Source organism: Dermacentor andersoni, chromosome 2, assembly GCF_023375885.2.
Source record: "Dermacentor andersoni chromosome 2, qqDerAnde1_hic_scaffold, whole genome shotgun sequence".
Lineage (NCBI taxonomy): Eukaryota > Metazoa > Arthropoda > Arachnida > Ixodida > Ixodidae > Dermacentor > Dermacentor andersoni.
The window spans coordinates 200311932-200329952 of NC_092815.1; the positions used below are offsets into that span (position 1 = coordinate 200311932).

The 18021-nt window shown below is 43.2% G+C and overlaps 1 protein-coding gene across 1 annotated transcript in view; it reads left to right on the top strand.

Annotated features, from left to right (window-relative positions):
- LOC126540241 (2-Hydroxyacid oxidase 1-like) overlaps positions 1-18021 on the top strand; it is a 149547-nt gene that overhangs the window by 24623 nt on the left and 106903 nt on the right. Inside the window, exon 3 of the mRNA XM_050187043.3 lies at positions 4559-4710. Within this exon, the coding sequence (XP_050043000.2) occupies positions 4559-4710 (152 nt within the window). The remainder of the gene's footprint in view (positions 1-4558; positions 4711-18021) is intronic.

Below are 18021 nucleotides of genomic sequence, written 5' to 3' on the forward strand. Positions count from 1 at the left end.
GGGGTGGACGATAAACCGCAATAGTTAACAATTTGCTAATGCGCATACTTAGACACTCAGTGTCTGCGGTCATAACTGATACGTGTTCAAGGATCTCTTGAGACAAAATAACCCAAAAATAAATGGCTATTCCACCACCTTTTTTCCCCTCACGACAGAGGTATTCTGAACGGTATCCTGAAAAGTGTGGTGCGTGTGCTTTATCTGTTATCCAAGTTTGCGCAAAGATTAAGATGTCAATATCAGAAGATATGAACGAGAGCAAAACTGCAATATTATCTGTTTTTCCCTTTATGCTTCTGCAATTTATGTGTATTAGTGTAAACCCTTTCTTTGTGGATAACTTGCTATTAAATTCATTGACAGTATAATATCTGCAGTTGTTGATGAGTTCAGCCATACGTAATATGAATAGCAAAAACGAACAAGTTTTATCAGTCATATAAACTTGTAAACATTCGCTTACTAAATAAATTACAAGCATGGTGTCACGCGTACACAAGCAAACATGAGAATATTTCACTCGACGACCGCCTGAACTCGCTGTCAAAGCAGCGCAACGAGCGAATTTGCCTTCCTGCTGCATCTTGCTTCAACGTGCAGTAAGCGGCGAAAGATGGTGCTAAGAACGGCCAGCTGCAGTGCAAGTTTGCCAGCCAGTTACGCCAGCGGTGGCAACCTCATCTTGGAATGCCGCCGCCAACCTCTAGCCACGGCGTGGCTAAGTCGACTTTGTGTCGGTATCAATACGCGCATCCTCCACTCTCCGTCGCTTCAGCTAGGATGCGTTGTGACTGAGGGAGTTCGACGAAGCAGGCTTTTTGCGCAACACGGCAACGTGGACCTGATATCCTACGGGCGGGCGAGCTGCCGCGGGAACGCCGACGGAGGCTCCTTCCCACGCGCCGACCAAGACGCAAGACAACGCGCTACCCGAAACGGCTCCGAGTTCTACGAAATTCGTGTGGTGTCGGTTTCGTACCGTGAACACGTGTGTGTATGCATGTGTGTGTGTAAACCGTCCTGCGGAGAGGCGGCTAGTTTGCGATGACTAAACCAACGTTCGCGTCACCTTGTATCGCGGGAGGACCGAGTGTTTAAAAACTGCTGTTGTGCGGATGCTCGACACACTTCTCTTAAGCAGTCATGTTGGACTGAGACACTCTCTCTCAAGCAGTCATGTTAGACTGATGTACTTTCTCAAACAGTCATGTTAGACTGATATAAATACTGAAAATAAACCCATATCCCTCGTTCTCGATGAGAAGCAGTCCTTCCCTTCGTCAACGTCGTCAGGGTGGATAAGTTGGACGGCGGCATGGGCCAGCTGCCTTCGAATTCATGCCGGACTCCAATCTTGACAACGGATCGCGAGCGATGGGATTGAGCCCCCAATCCTGACAATGGGAATGCCTCCCCCTCCCTCCCCTCTTCCTGGTACCTTGCTCGCGACGGAAGACGGCGCGCTTCGTCCACGGTTTCGCCCCTTGTGCACGCAAGATTTAGCAGCTCGCGTGCTTTCACTCCCACAAACAACATACGGTGCGCGGCGACGATGTTATCGGCGCTCAACTTTATAGGAAACATCGCGGCGATGGCAACGACCACGGCAGAAATGCGCCTGGAGTATCTATCGAAATAAAACACAAATACCTGCCATATTTAGGTACACATGCTGCTCAATTGAACAGGCTGTTTATATCCGTGTCCCATATGCAGCTGCAGCGAGCGAGCGACCATCTGAATCAGTACGTGCCCGTTTGGAGCCCGCAGCGGGTGCGAAATAAACGTTGTCACCCGAGCAAGGGGGTAGCATTTTCAAAGTTATTTTTTGTTAAATGCTCTTTCCCATTGGCTGGTCGCTTTTTGCTAATATGTCCGCATCAGAGCTTGCTCCAATTCGCTTTGCGAACAATTCTAGCGAAATAGCCTTTTGTGAATACGTACACGCGCTCTTTCTCATTTTGTTTTCGCTGTGATCTCTTAGCGATCAGGGCTGTAGGAAATGTATATACGGTTTTTACGGGAGCAAATGAGAACACCGTTAGGAGGTGTAATGTGCATGGTAGAGAAAGTGCTATAGAAATGCCCATTTGCTGTAATGGAGGATGATGACGCTATGTGACCATGTTTTATAAAATAGGAAGTGGCCACGAGACTCGACATTTATAATTTTCTGGTGCATTTAGCTCTTCGAACGTCTGTATACGTCCTGGATGCCTCAGCGCCATCTACACTTCGCGGGGCGAACTCTTAATGAAAAATAACGCTATTTTTCGAAATGCATCAATGTTATGCTCCTCACTTCTCTACGCATGAATAACCGTTTACTGTTCAGGGGCCGTGGCGCTAAGCAGAAAACGGATCCTCAGCAAAGAATAGTTGGCAAAATGATGTCGTATACGTGTTGAAATGGCTCAATAACGTTATACTGCCGCGGAAAATTGCTTATTATACGTAAATAAGTCTATGCTCCCCGGCCGCTCCGAGTACCTAGCGCCACAGCAATCGGCGGGCAGCCATCTTCTATTCCGTTGTAAACGAGGCAGTCTTGGGCTATTCAGAAAAAAAAATCACTTTTTCTCGGCATATTAATGAGCTTTTAATGCGCGCAAGTCATTTTGGCGGAGTGAGCTTTCGCGGTTTAGTGACGTCGCGTGCCCGACAGGCGAAGTGGGCGCAGCCCGAAAACGTTCGCTCAATGGCAGGGTATTATGGCGAAAAAGAAAAAGGAAAAATTATTTTCCTTTTGATCGGTCTAAAGAGGCATAATCAATATGCACACATCATATCAGATCGGGCGTTTTTGTGGTTTTTGTGACGTCGCATGTGAGACAGGCGTAGTGGGGGTGGTCCGAAAATTTTTTTACCAATCATGGGGGACTGATTGTAGAATTGGAGTAGAAAAGTTTGGAATAGGTTTACGTTATAGCGCGTCATATTTAGGCAGCGCCTTTTGACCTTTGTTAATGAACCTTAATAGTTGCACATATTGACACCCTAATACGCAAATGAAATACGGGATGGTCATGTTTAGGTTTTCTAGAATTTTAAAATATTGCCTGTGGCGGACGGCCTAGTTCTTGTCCTTGAGATTGACTATACGAAGAGACGGACATTGCTAGCACGAGAAATCGAAACGCATATTCAAATGAGTTTAAACGTTTACTAATTAGCTCTCAAATAGTAATTAACGCCACACCTTGCAATTTACGAATTCTATCCGGCGAATGAGCAAGACGTGTCCACATAAAATGAACCTCCAGGATGCACCATTTTCGAGATATTACTTCCCAATGTGGTGGTACGAAATACATGGGCGTTCCAAGTACTTTTGGGCTTCACTGCATAAAAGAGCGTTTTGCCAAAGAAGCTAATGGAACCACACTGCATTTTTACGGCAGGTTTGACGGCGCGTATCTCCAAACTGGTGTCATTCTGGAAAATAATTCTAAGTGGGGACGCCTTTTAACTCGCCGGCAACAATTTGTATATTGCAATATGGGCTGTGAGGTAATAAAGTAAGAATTAAATTTGTGCTTTTTTATTAGTTCAATATCCGTTTGCATTTCTTGTGTAAGTAATGTCCACCTCTGTGAATAATCCCGTAGAAGGACTAAAATTATGTGACGAGCAACAGGGGATTTTCGTAAATTCCGGGAAACTCATTAAATCATCAGCATATATATCTGTATTGTTTAAATTTATCGAAATATAAAGCACACAAAAAGGTAATGAAGAGTTGCAAGACCACATGAAATAGACGATCACGGTCTCAGAAAATTGATCACGCTAATCGAGCAATAAAATTAGCCAAAGGTAGAAATACGCTTATTCGCAGTAAGCAAAGCCTAATGTGAATGGAGGCAGTGCTAAAAAAACTTGTTATTACATTCTTGTTAATGATATGCTGAAAACCAAACAGCATTATTGTTCGTTTATTTCGCGGATTTTTTCAGAAAAATTCTGGTATGTGAAGTTCAGTTTCATCCTTAGGTCTTGCTGTTAGCATCCTAAATTGGCTGTGCACCGGACTGACTACGGTGCGCAGAAATACGTGAAAAAAATGTTAACGATTTCGGACGATCAAGGAATCTTCTTCGCAAAGAACATGTGATGTCGAGTTGGTTAAGCTGTCAGAACTTTGGAAAAGGAAGCTTCGAAAGCGCAATTTCTTTCAATGCCGGCTTTTTGTTCAGACAAAAGCTAATTTTTGAGTATTGCTAATATTTCCGAGTATAATTTAACAGTCAGGAGTAGTATGATAAAAATGGAGAAAATGGGAACAACATCGAGGAAACCGGTGAAGTTTTGTATTAAGCAATTCAGTGGGGGTAATCATTAATTCTGTACAGCGATGTATCTTGTAGGTGTTTGGAGTCTGCTACTATATTCGTCACTATATGTACATTTAACGGTTTTCATTAGAAGCTAAATGTATTTTGGTTACTTATTGGTCACTATTATTTCTGCCTCAACCTACTACATTTCATACACTGGCAGCTGAGATATGCACGCCACCGATGGCTCGTAATTATGTCGTGCTGCCCTGCTGCAGGTGGCGCTTCCTGCCGAGAGTGCTGAGGGGTGTATCGCAGAGGCGGTTGGAGACGAGTCTCCTCGGACAGTCGGTATCCATGCCGGTGTGCATTGCTCCAACAGCTCTGCACAAATTGGTGAACGCGGAAGGAGAGGTAGCCACTGCCAAAGGTGATCACTCCATTTCTGCGCAAACAACAGAAGCGCGAACAATCAAGGCCTAATCCATTCGCAGAGGTTTATATATTGCGCAGTAGACATTGTACACTGAAAAGTAAGTTGGGGCAATTTCAAATAAACGTTCAATGCGATAGTGCTTTCGACTCGAAGGAGTGCAGATCATGTTGTGTGCCTTTCCTGTGTGTGACAAGCGTGTGTATGACACACCTTGACTAATTCTTGTACAGAGGAGACAGGTAGAACTGAGGGAAAGCAAGACAGGAATATTAAATAAGACAAGCAGCACCTCATTATGGTTTATAGGCAATAGGAAGATAAGGTATGATGAAGGAAAAAAAAAAGACGAAAAACACAAAGGCTGTAGAGCGCGCATAAATTGAAATTTCATCAACGAAAAGGCTCTCAAAGGCGGACCTATAAGCTCAAGAGTCTTAAAAGTAGCCCACGCTGAAATGATGACTCTCTGTATGAGCATCGTTTGTTACTATTACCAAATTACGCTCTGGCAGTGTACCAATGCCTGGGCTCTGCAGCCATATGCATCAGCGTCGACCGTTCACGTCATGGTAGCTTAAATGAAAGACGTTGGATTTAATGGCACTGCCACCGCGGAGAAAGAAATAAGAGAGCTGAATCTGCCCACAGTCAATATCTATTCATGAGCAGTCGATTTACATCCAACTGCTTATTCCCTTTGCGGAATGAGGATCAAAAGACTTCAGACAATGTGGTGAAGCAAACGCACCACTTCGTCGGTGGGGTAGTTTCCACTGACGTAGGCTGTTTTCTAGCAGCTATTCAAAGTTTATGCATTGTCCCTCCTCTATTTGCGGTAGCTTGTCGAGCATAATGAACGGGGAATTCATGTGTTCCTCGTGAAATTAAATTATTATAATTTCAAGGATGCCTTACAGTCGAAGAGAAGCATTTGTTGTCGAGACGGCCGCTGTTAAAAAATAACACATAATGTAGTAAGTTCTGCTGTGGTCAGGTACGTAAAGCAAATGTAAAAATTCCACATTTTTGAAAATCAGTCAATTTTGTTTAGCTCCCGGGCATCACTTACGATGGGATCCTCGAATTTCAACAATCTTATGAGACAGAACAGGGCATAGCAAATCAAGGTCGTAGTTTTAGCGAGCAAAATCAGCTTTTTTTTTTTTTTTTGCGAGCTTCTCAAAGATTGCGCGTACCTGAAGCCCAGTGTTAGTCACAATAACACAAGCAATGCAAAGCTCAGACATCCCGCCGTGGTTGCTCAGTGGCTATGGTGTTAGGCTGCTGAGCACGAGGTCGCGGGATCGAATCCCGGCCACGGCGGCCGCATTTCGGTGGAGGCGAAATGCGAAAGCACCCGTGTATTTAGATTTAGGTGCCCGTTAAAGAACCCCAGGTGGTCGAAATTTGCGGAGTCCTCCACTACGGCGTGCCTCATAATCAGAAAGTGGTTTCGGCACGTAAAACCCCATAATTTAATTTTTTTAAGCTCAGACTTTCAAATCTTCAGTATAAAACGTAGGTAGCCCTCTACATTTGCTGCTTGACTTGCCTGGTTTGCTAGGAGGAAACTAATCGAAACAAGAAAAAGTTCACTGTTATTACTACTGCATCTTCGTTCATTGTGGTAGCTCAAGCGCCTTTGAGAGCCATTCAGCAGATATATGGGTAAAAAGTATTATCGTTTACTTATCCCGCTTGACTTCATGCCACTGCAACCTTCAGCTAACTGAAGCAGCTTCAACCTCTATTGTAACTTTGAGATGCGTCACGAGTGACCGAATAAGAAATTTGAAGCGGTGCATGTGATCTCATAAAACGGAATTGGTGGTGTTTTGATCAACATCGTGTCTTCGTGGCGAATACGAAGTTGAATATGTAAAGAAGCCTAGAACAAAGCATGTAATCTATACACAGGAACAAACCAGCATGCATTCTCGGCAGCGCTACTAGATGGCGCAGCGCATCTAGAAATAAGCGTGAGAGGAGCCCAGCGCCCGCATGACACGTTTGGAGCCAATGGTGATGATGATAGTTGTGTGTTAACACACGGACACGATCCTGGGGGAAGTAGCGCTTGAGCGCTTCGCTTTAATATTCACTGCTAAGCCATGCACGGTCTTAGCAGTGGTGCCAGTAATGGGCACAGCGTATATAGAGAGAAAAGATCGAAGTTCCATATACGCCTGATACATGTCGCGTTCCGGCGGTGACGGAATGGTGTATCGCTACACTTCTCCAGTGCTGACACTGTTAACGTCGACATTCATCTTTCGCTAGGTTCTCCATATATATATATATATATATATATTTTTTTTTTTCAGTAAAGTTTCGTGTAGAACACGGTGAAATAATAGAGAGATGTCTCAATGGCCCCTTCTGCCTGCAGAACGAGAGACTGTTCGAGCTTCCTTTCTTCGCTGGCAGCAGCTCTGCAGTGCTGGGGTCGACAGTGGCGAGACCACAAGGAAAGGATGCGCACGATAACAATGCCCACAATAACGTTTAACAAAGTTTAATCAGTGTCTGGTTGAATAAAGATAGGTAAGACATTAGGTAAAATAACGAAAAGAGGTTGGTGGTGCAACCCACCACGCCGTTTGAAAGGGGCCGCTCATAGCATACTAATGTGACACTAATAGCTCTTGGTGGTTCTATTAATCTTTCTCGTGCTACTTCCGATGAAAAATATAATGTGCAATTAGAGACCTCCTACAGAATTCGCTCTTGGATCTTGCTTTGCAGTTTCCTTATTCGTCTTCGAATCACATCTCAGTTGGCGCTTTCCAGCAAGTTTTTCGCCTTTGCTTGCATAGATCTGCTTCTGTTGTGTACCACGTAAGAATGTCTACACCGTAGCCCTCACTTTGAGTTAGCATACGGGCAGTGAAAAAGACGTACTGAGTGGTCGACGCCATGCTCACATTTTTGTTTGGACGTACGAGAACGTTCGAATTTTCTAATTGGATAGTACAGATCCTATTTGGGCCATATTTTCGCCACTAAGTATTTTTTCCTACCATATTCTAGCTATCACTAGCATCATGCAGACATTAATACATCGTCTGTTAGGAAATGTCTCTACAGTCCAGTTCTGGTGTCTATTTCATTTTCGCCCCAGCGTGCCACGCTAGCATTCAGCAGACTAGGTTGACACTACTCGGCGTTAATGAAAGATTACAATAGACAAACTTGCAAGATATTCTAGATTAGAGAACCACTTTTAAATCTGTGTGGTTATCGTTGAGGAATCTGTGTGGTTGTCAGCAATGTGCGTGGTTAGCATGAATGCTAGCCGTGCACATGGCTGCCCTCGGCAAGCCGCGGTTCCTTGTTCTGCGTGCAGAGCTTCAAAAATAATGCACCTCCTCTTTTATTCTTCCAGTGCATGCATTTCGAGCAATCCGTGCAATTTATTAATTTGAGTATGTACCGTGCGCCTCGTGTGCGCACTCTCACTCTTCTGCGTTGCAAGAAGTTCCTCAGTTAAAGAAGCTCAAGTACCGTCTCAAAAAGAATGCGAGGCGCAATTAATATAGCCGATTCGTGCGCGTGACCATTAATCCTTCAGGAAGCTGCCTTTGTGTGCTTCGTCCCGCGCGTAACCATGAAGCCGTATCATCATCATCATCATCATCATCATCATCATCATCATCATCATCATCATCATCATCATCATCATCATCATCATCATCATCAGCCTGGTTACGCCCACTGCAGGGCAAAGGCCTCTCCCATGCTTCTCCGACCCCGGTCATGTACTAATTGCGGCCACGTCGTCCCTGCAAACTTCTTTATCTCATCCGCCCACCTAACATTCTGCCGCCCCCTGCTGTGCTTCTCTTCCCTTGGAATCCAGTCCGTAACCTTTAATGACCATGGGTTATCTTCCCTCCTCATTACATGTCCTACCCATGCCCATTTCTTTTTCTTAATTTCAACTAAGACGTCATTAACTCGCGTTTGTTCCCTCACCCAATCTGCTCTTTTCTTGTCCCTTAACGTTACACCCATCATTCTTTTTTCCATAGCTCGTCGCGTCGTCCTCAATTTAAGTAGAACCCTTTTCGTAAGCCTCCAGGTTTCTGCCCCGTAGGTGAGTACTGGTGAGTAAGGTAGCAGCAGCAGCAGGGTAAGACCCAGCTGTTGTACACTTTTCTCTTGAGGGATAACGGCAACCTGCTGTTCATGATGTGAGAATGCCGGCCAAACGCACCCCAGCCAATTCTTATTCTTATGATTATTTCCGTCTCATGATCCGGATACGCCGCCACTACCTGCCCTAAGTAGATGTATTCCCTTACCGCTTCCATTGCCTCGCTACCTATTGTAAATTGATGTTCACTTCCGAGACTGTTAAACATTACTTTAGTTTTCTTCAGATTAATTTTTAGACCCACTCTTCTGCTTTGTCTCTCCAGGTCAGTGAGCATGCATTGCAATTGGTCCCCTGAGTTACTAAGCAAGGCAATATCATCAGCGAATCGAAAGTTACTAAGGTATTCTCCATCAACATTTATGGCAGCGGTGACAGCCAGTAGGCGCAGGGATAATCGGAGTGGTTGTTCTACTACAGGTTGGTGCTGTTTCTCTGTCTGTTACAGACGCGTTTTATTATCTTTTTATTATCTGTCACCGCTGCCAACTTGCTGTGTCATTTTGCTTATTGTATTTCTTTTTGCACATTTTGCACTTTCTACACTTGGTGATGTCACAGAAGGAACTGGATGCACGTTCTGAGCTGCGCGAATTACGTTCCGATATGAAACAAATGAAAGAGGGACTTGAATTCATGGAAAAGCAATTTGAAACAATGAAGCAACAGTTAATGGAAGGGCGCACCGAGAGAGAAAGCTTAAGGAAGGAAAATGACAGGCTGAAGGCTAAATGCAGTGAAAATGAGTCGATCATTGTAGAGCTGCAGAAGCGAGTTGTTCAGGGTGAGCAGTACTCTCGCAGGTCGAATGTGGAAATAAAAGGGCTCGTTGAGAAGAAGAATGAAAACATCATAGATCTTGTAGGCCAGATTGGTGGTGTCGTTGGCGAACCCATTTCTGCTGATGATATAGAAGTTTGCCACCGAGTACCGACTCGTGAGCAGGGCAAAACGAACGTTATTGTTCAGTTCAAAAGCAAGCAGAAGCGGGACCACGTGGTCGAGAAAGCCCGCAAGAGCCGCATTCGGAATCGTGACGTAGGAATCTCCAGCGAAGCCCAAATCTTCGTGAATGAGCATTTCTGTCCGACACTGAAGCGGCTGCTTGCACAGGCAATTGCAAGAAAACGGGAGAATCAGTGGCAGTTTGTGTGGACTAAGAATGGGAAGATTTTCGCGCGCAAGACACAGTCCAGTCAGGTGGTGCGCATTGAAACAGATTCTGACCTCGTCAAGATTGCGTAGGGTACTTATGCTTATAATCTGTGTTACGTTTTCTTGTACACGCGATGCTGAATCAAGAGTTTTGTCTGCCATGTTAACTTAAACTACCGGCGCAGTCGCAGGGCATTTTCACTGCCATTCACCTCAATGTACGTTCCGCCGCCACCAAGCTCGATGAATTAAGCACATTCTTTAATGAATTCAACTTCATGTTCGATGTGATAATGTTGACTGAAACGTGGTATCATGAAGGAAGCGACATGTTAAATATGATTGAATACAACCATTATTTTATCAATCGAAGTGGTCGCCGTGGTGGCGGAGTGGCAATGCACGTAAAAAAACACATGCTCTGCGACATAATCCCGGAATTTACGTGCATTACTGCCGACTATGAAGTGCTTTGCATAAAGAGCAATATTAACATGTACGTGGCGTTTTACCGCCCACCGTCTGGTGATATGAGTGTATTCCTGGAATTTGTTGAGGAGATGTTAGAATACTCAACAATTCACCAGTATAACACTCTAATAGGTGGCGACTTTAACATAAACCTTCTCAAGGATAATTTGACCTCCCGGGAATTCCTTAATAAACTTTACGCTTGTGGCTACAATAACGTCATTACCACGTCAACACGCGTAACGACAACTTGCCAGTCCATACTAGACTTGTTTATCGTCAGCATAGACACTGATGTAAGCGCAGCTGGCACGGTATGCGCCGGCGTAAGTGACCACTGTCCTGTCTTTATTGCTTTTCCTAAAACTACTGAAAATGAAATAACTTGCCAGGATATCGTTAAACATAGATGTATCTAGCAGAAATATGACTTCATTCCGCATGCGTATGCTGAGGGAAGATTGGTCTTCTGTTTACGATAAGCTAGACCGAAATGAGAGCTATCGGGAATTTTTATCTATATTCACTAGTCTTTACAACACATCTTTTCCTTACGTAAGTACCAAAGCTAACAGAAAAAGAAGAAAACCTTGGGTAGGGCGCGAGCATATCAAAATGATCAAGAAAAAAGGTCGCCTTTTTAAGAAGTTTTTGCGCACACGCGCTATTAAGGAGTTTGAAGCCTTTAAAACTCACAGAAACAAACTAACTGCCGCGTTGAAAAAGGCAAAGGCCTCCTACTATAACCACATGTTTTCTGACATCTGTCGACGGCGCCCAAACCAAGTTTGGAAAGCCATCAATCAGGCACTGAACCGCAAAGCGGGTCAGAATACATTAACGGAAATAACCATTAACGGGAACAAACTTTCCGGTGTGCATCTAGCCGAGCACTTCACTGAGCACTTTGCTAATGCGGTGCAACCACTGGGAAGCATTGCTCATACTAACATTAATTACCATAATACTGACACAATTTTTCTCGCACCTACAGATGAAGCAGAAATAGTATGCACATTTCTTTCTCTAAAAAACAGTAAAGCTGTCGATGTCGATGGATTTCAGGTAGAGGCGATTAAGCACGTAATTGACCTCCTTGCTCCTTGTCTAACCTACGTGTTTAATCTAGTCTTTCAGTCTGGCTGTTTCCCAAATCTCATGAAAATCTCAAAAGTTTCTGTTATATTTAAAGGTGGAGATATTAATGATGCTAATAATTACCGACCAATTTCTATAATTCCTGTATTCTCCAAGGGATTAGAAAAGATAATATTCTGCCGCGTAAATAGCTTCTTCAACAAACACAATACACTTTCGGAGTATCAGCACGGTTTTCAACGTGGTAAATCTACACAGACTGCACTGTTAGCTCAAAAAGAACTAATAATTAATAACATCGAAGAAAGAAAGCTTACGCTGGGCGTTTTCATTGACTATAGCAAAGCCTTCGATACCCTAAACCATTACATTTTACTCGGGAAATTAAGTGCTTATGGGGTGCGTGGTGTAGCTAATTCACTATTTAGTTCGTATCTGTCTGAGAGAAAACAATGCGTCTCCATTGCTAACTGTTTTTCATCTTCTAAAACCATTTCTTGTGGCGTACCTCAAGGAAGCATTTTAGGACCAATGCTCTTCAATATCTACATAAATGATATTGTTAAGATAAACAATGACGCCTCATTCCTGCTCTATGCGGATGACACTAGTATTTTTGTTTCTGGACAAGATCCAACTGAAATTGTTGCGAGAACTCAAAGTGTACTTTCATATGTGCTGCAATGGTCTAGAGCTAATGGCCTACGAATAAATGCGACAAAAACAAAAGCTGTCTTTTTCAGATCCCGAGGCACTGAAGTCAACGTCAACCAATCATTAACACTTGAGGGAATACCCGTCGAAATAGTGGAAAAACATAAAATTCTGGGCGTGACTTTTTCTGCTCATATGACATGGACGTGTCAGATTGAATCACTGACTAAATCGTTATCACGTGCTGCTGGTGTTCTGTCACGATGTAGGCACTTTCTTCCAGAAAATGCTAAACTTCAGACTTATCATGCTCTGTTTTCTTCCCATATAAATTACTGCCTGTTAGTCTGGGGCACCACAACCCTTAGTAACATAAATACAATTCACCTATTGCAGAAAAGAGCACTTCGGTATATTGCAAACGTCCCGCGCAATAGTTCTACAGTTGCATTGTTTACCCGCTATAAAATATTCAGTGTGAAACGCATGTTCGACTTTCGTTTATTGTATGCTTATTTCCTTTCAAACGAACAATTCAAAGTGTTTATTAAAGATTTATCTAATATAAGCATGCATTACACTGATTCACGCACCCGCACCACCGACAAGTGGCTTGTTCCTCGTTCCCGCACGACCTATTTTTTGCAGTCTCTTAGATTCACACTGCCGTCCCTACTTAATAAATATGAAGAGAAAGACGCCAACTTTTCTACGTTTACAAAAAAATAAATGCGTGAATTTTTTCTAACTCTTCTCTAATGTCTTTCGTACTGCCCGAACATGATCAAGTATGTTTCATTATTCCTTGTAACACGTTTATTTTCGTCATTTTATGATGTGTGTTCACGTGAACATTGAATATTTCAACTATAATGTACAACTCTTCTGGAGTGTACTTATATATTGACATTATTTGTTCTATTGTTCCGTTGTTGTATTTTCACAACCTCTTCTTAATTTTTTTTTGAACTGCATTTTTTACTTGATTACTGTAAACTTGTTTTTTGAACGTATGAATCGTAATACCGCTGTCATGTAAGTGGGCCTTTAGGTATTTTCAAGTGGTGTTATTACCGCTTTTCGCCTAAGGGACCCCCAACTGTCGTTGGAAATAAAGATTTGATTGATTGATTGATTGATCCCCAATTCTTCCCAATCCAGGTCTCTGAATACCTCCTGTAAACACGCTGTGAATACCATTGGAGAGATCGTATCTCCCTGCCTGACGCCTTTCTTTATTGGGATTTTGTTGCTTTCTTTATGGAGGACTACGGTGGCTGTGGAGCCGCTATACATATCTTTCAGTATTTTTACATACGGCTCGTCTACACCCTGGTTCCGTAATGCCTCAATGACTGCTGAGGTTTCGACAGAATCAAACGCTTTCTCGTAATCAATGAAAGCTGTATATAACGCTTGGTTATATTCCGCACATTTCTCTATCACCTGATTGATAGTGTGAATATCGCCTAGTGTTGAGTAGCCTTTGCGGACTCCTGCCTGGTCGTTTGGTTGGCAGAAGTCTAAGGTTTTCCTGATTGTATTTGCGAGAACCCTAGTAAATACTTTGTAGGCAACAGACAGTAAGCTGATCGGTCTATAATTTTTCAAGTCTTTGGCGTCCCCTTTCTTATGCATTAGGATTATGTTAGCGTTCTTCCAAAATTCCGGTACGCTCGAGGTCATGAGGCATTGCGTATACAGGGTGGCCAGTTTTTCTAGAACAATCTGCCCACCATCCTTCAACAAGTCTAGTGTTACCTGATCCTCCCCAGCTGCCTTCCCCCTTTGCATAGCTCCCCAGGCTTTCTTTACTTCTTCCGGTGTTACTTGTGGGATTTCGAATTCCTCTAGACTATTCTCTCTTCCATTATCGTCATGGGTGCCACTGGTACTGTATAAATCTCTAATGAACTCCTCAGCCACTTGAACGATCTCATCCATATTAGTAATGTTATTGCCGGCTTTGTCTCTTAACGCATACATCTGATCCTTGACAATTCCTAGTTCCTTCTCCACTGCTTTTAGGCTTCCTCCGTTTCTGAGAGCATGTTCAATTCTATCCATACTATACTTCCTTATGTCAGCTGTCTTGCTCTTGTTGATTAACTTCGAAAGTTCTGCCAGTTCCATTCTAGCTGTAGGGTTCGAGGCTTTCATAGATTGGCGTTTCTAGTATAGTGTATTTTGTTTGCACTTTACCCATTGGCGATTCCACGTCTTCATAGAAGATTTCGACTTCCTGGTCATCATGACTGTATGTGGGGGCGTAGGCCTGTACAACCTTCATTTTGTACCTCTTATTAGGTTTCAGAACTGTAAGGTTAGATGCTTTAACAAGACCTGCCACCCTCTCGTTGATGCTACAGAGTTCCTGTATGTTACCAGCTATATTCTTATTAATCAGGAATCCGACTCCTAGTTCTCGTCTCTCCACTAAGTCCCGGTAGCACAGGATGTGCCCGCTTTTTAGCACTGTATATGCTTCTTTTGGCCTCCTAACTTCACTGAGCTATATTATATTCCGTTTACTACCCTCTAATTCCTCCAATAGCACTGCTAGACTCGCCTCACTAGATAACGTTCTAGCGTTAAACATTGCCAGGTTCATATTCCAATGGTGGCCTGTCCGGAGCCAGGGATTCTTAGCACCCTCTGCTGCGTCGCAGTTCTGACCGCCGCCGTGGTCAGTTGCTTCGCAGCTGCTGGGAACTGAGGGCCGGGGGTTTGATTGTTATGTTCATATAGGAGGTTGTGGCCAAGTACTGCATCAGGGTGGCCAATCCTGCTCTGGTGAGGGAGTGCGTTACCGGTTCTGGTCGCCGGGATCAGGCCATGCTCCAGGCTTGTTTACGCAATTTTATCAACACGCGGATTTTTTTTTAATCCGGGGGAAAATTGCGCGGCACCGGGATTCGAACCACGCACCTCTTGCACGCGAGGCGGGTGTTCTACCTCTACGCCACCGCTGCACCTAGTTCGGAAGCCGTATCGGAAAGCCCTAAAACCGTGGCCTAGTATTTCCAGACAATATTTTTTTGTGGCTCCCCAGTAAAGACTTGAACCAGTGTTCAAGATGAACGGCACTTATACTTTGTTTCTTTGTGCTCCACATTTTTGTTTTCTCGAAGTTTTCTCGAAGTGTTCTCGAAACCCCTTTTTCTACACGCTCGCGGCGAGCGCGCCATTGAGTTTCATCTTATTATGCTGAAAAATGACGCCCCCTATCGTGCACTATCCCTAGTGTGAGAGGCGTGAACTACGAACAAAAAAGAACCGATTTCCGTGCGTCTGTGTATTCATACACCTGTATACTCTCCGATCGTGGTTGAGAGTCAATTCTGCGTCTTGTGTTATCCCTGTTATATGGGTATTTGCGTTTCTAGACTAAGAAGAATAATTGAACTCGTCTTACTGGTCTTTTGCATTAGACACCATAGGCATGAAAAATGCCATCTTTCGGAAATTGATTAAAATGCAGTTGCTTTCAAGCAGCCTTTCGTTTTCATTGATCCCGCGTGTACTCTCAATCCCGCCATGTACTGAAAGATCCGTCTTTTTGGAACTCAAATTAATAGCAGCCTTATTATATGAATGTTTCAACACTGCACAGAGACTTATAGTTCTATTACCCTCTTGCACATTTGTGAGGAAAAGCATTCTTCTGAAATTTGTCATAATTTAGAAACGTGCCACATTTTTATCGAAAATAAATGAAAGCGAAATCAATTTAAAAATAACTGAAATTTTGTGCTGTATTTAGCGTGCTCTAATGTATCCCATGAGCAGGTAGTGAAAGAGGAACTGAAGAAAGTGAGACCTATCGCTGATTGAGGCTGGCTACGAACAAACGTAGCAACGTTTGCATTTAGGTAAGAAAGATTATTATCAAGAGTCCACTCTCAATTGTTTTTCACTTAAATCTATACTTAAATCCCAAGACACATGGTGAATCTAATTGTCCCGGGTCAGTTCCATGGCTTTTCTGCTAAAAGCTAATGCTGCGTCTAGCCATCGGGCATCCGGTCTTCCTACTAGGAAATATAAGTTAACTAAAGAAAAAAGGGCAGCCATATAGGATGACTATGTCTAATGACAAAATTTCCCACTCAATAGACATACATTGATATGGTATCGTGACGTTGTGACTAAATTTAGTTGAAACCAAGTTAGCAAGATCCCCAGCCCTGGCAGGTCGATGAAAACGCAAAATAAAAAATGGCCTTTAAAACCTAGGTTTGTTGTAAAAGAATTGTCTGGGGAAAAGTGAGAACAAATATATGATTAATGTGCAGTACCCAGAAACAATCGAACGGCACGTTGGCGTTCGCCAGTAGTAGCTCATTTAGTTTTTGTTTATTGAGACCACCGTATCGTGTTTGGATCATTGTGATGAAATTCATTTAGCCTAGCAGGACTCTTTGAAGAACTACTAGGCATTGTTTCGGATATCATTGGGATATAATAAGTGAGGTGATGACTGGTGAGCTTATACAGTGCTGACAAATGGACATGACCTCCGCTATAGAGAACTACCCTATAAAAAGCAGTTCGTAGTAGGATTCCTATTCTATAAGGGCATAGCGGGCAACATTAACGCATTCTACAGCATTAACGAGAGGGTAGCAGTAGTCGTAATAAAGCTGAATAGGAGGTACAGAATAAAGGTAGTACGAACCTACGCTGCTGCAACCTCCAGTCACGATGATGAATAAATATAACAGTTTTATGAAGTTGTTGAATTAGGGATGCGAAAAGTGCAAACTCAGTGAACTGTAGTCATGGACAACTTCAATGCAAAAGTGAGGAGAAAGCTGGCTGGTGAAAAAACAATTGGCAACTTCGGCGTGGATTCTAGGAACACTCGAGAAGAGATGTTGGTAGAATTCGCGGAAAGTAATAAGCAGCGAATAAGGAACACATTCTTCAGGAAGTGTCGGAACAAAAAGTGGACTTGGAAAAGCTTTAATGGTGAACAAGAAATGAAACTGACTGCCTTCTTTCTGCCGATCCCAGCATAGTGCAGGATGTAGAAGTGTTAGGTAGGATAAAGTACAGTGATCATAGGTTAATTAGAGCTAGGATTCACCTAATTTGAAGAGAGAAAGAGCAATATCGGTCAAAAAGGAACAGGCCTACCTAGACGCACTAAGGGTAAAAGCATACCAATTCGGGTTGGCACATGCAAACAAACATGCAGCCTTAGAACCGAGAGATGAAGATGACATAGGGGCAATAGATGATACCGTAACTAAGCTGGGTTCAGAAGCAGCAACTGAAGCGGGAGGTGAGGCACCGAGGCTACCAGTAGGTAAGCTCTCCTAAGTAGCAAAGGACCTCATAAAGAAACGACAAAGAATGACAGTGTCAAACTCAAGAGATCAGATAGAATTCGCGGAACTGTCAAAACTGATCAACAAGGAGAAAATAAGGGATATTCGAAATTATAACGTCAGAAAAACTGAGGAAGCCGTAATAAAGTGGATACACACTGAAAACAATCAGAAGAAAACAAGGCATCGGAGAAACCAAGATGTATGCCCTGAAAGATAGGAAGAGTAATATCATCAGCAATCTCGAAGATATAGTAAAACCAGCGGAAAAATACTGTACTGACCTGTACAGTACCCAAGGAAGCCAGGATACCTCCATTCGAAGTAGTAAACAGGTTACTGGGGCTCCTTCTATAACTAGCGATGAAGTTAAAAGGGCCTTGTAAGACTTCAAAAAGGGAAAAGTAGCAGGAGAAGGTGGACTACCAGTCGATTTAA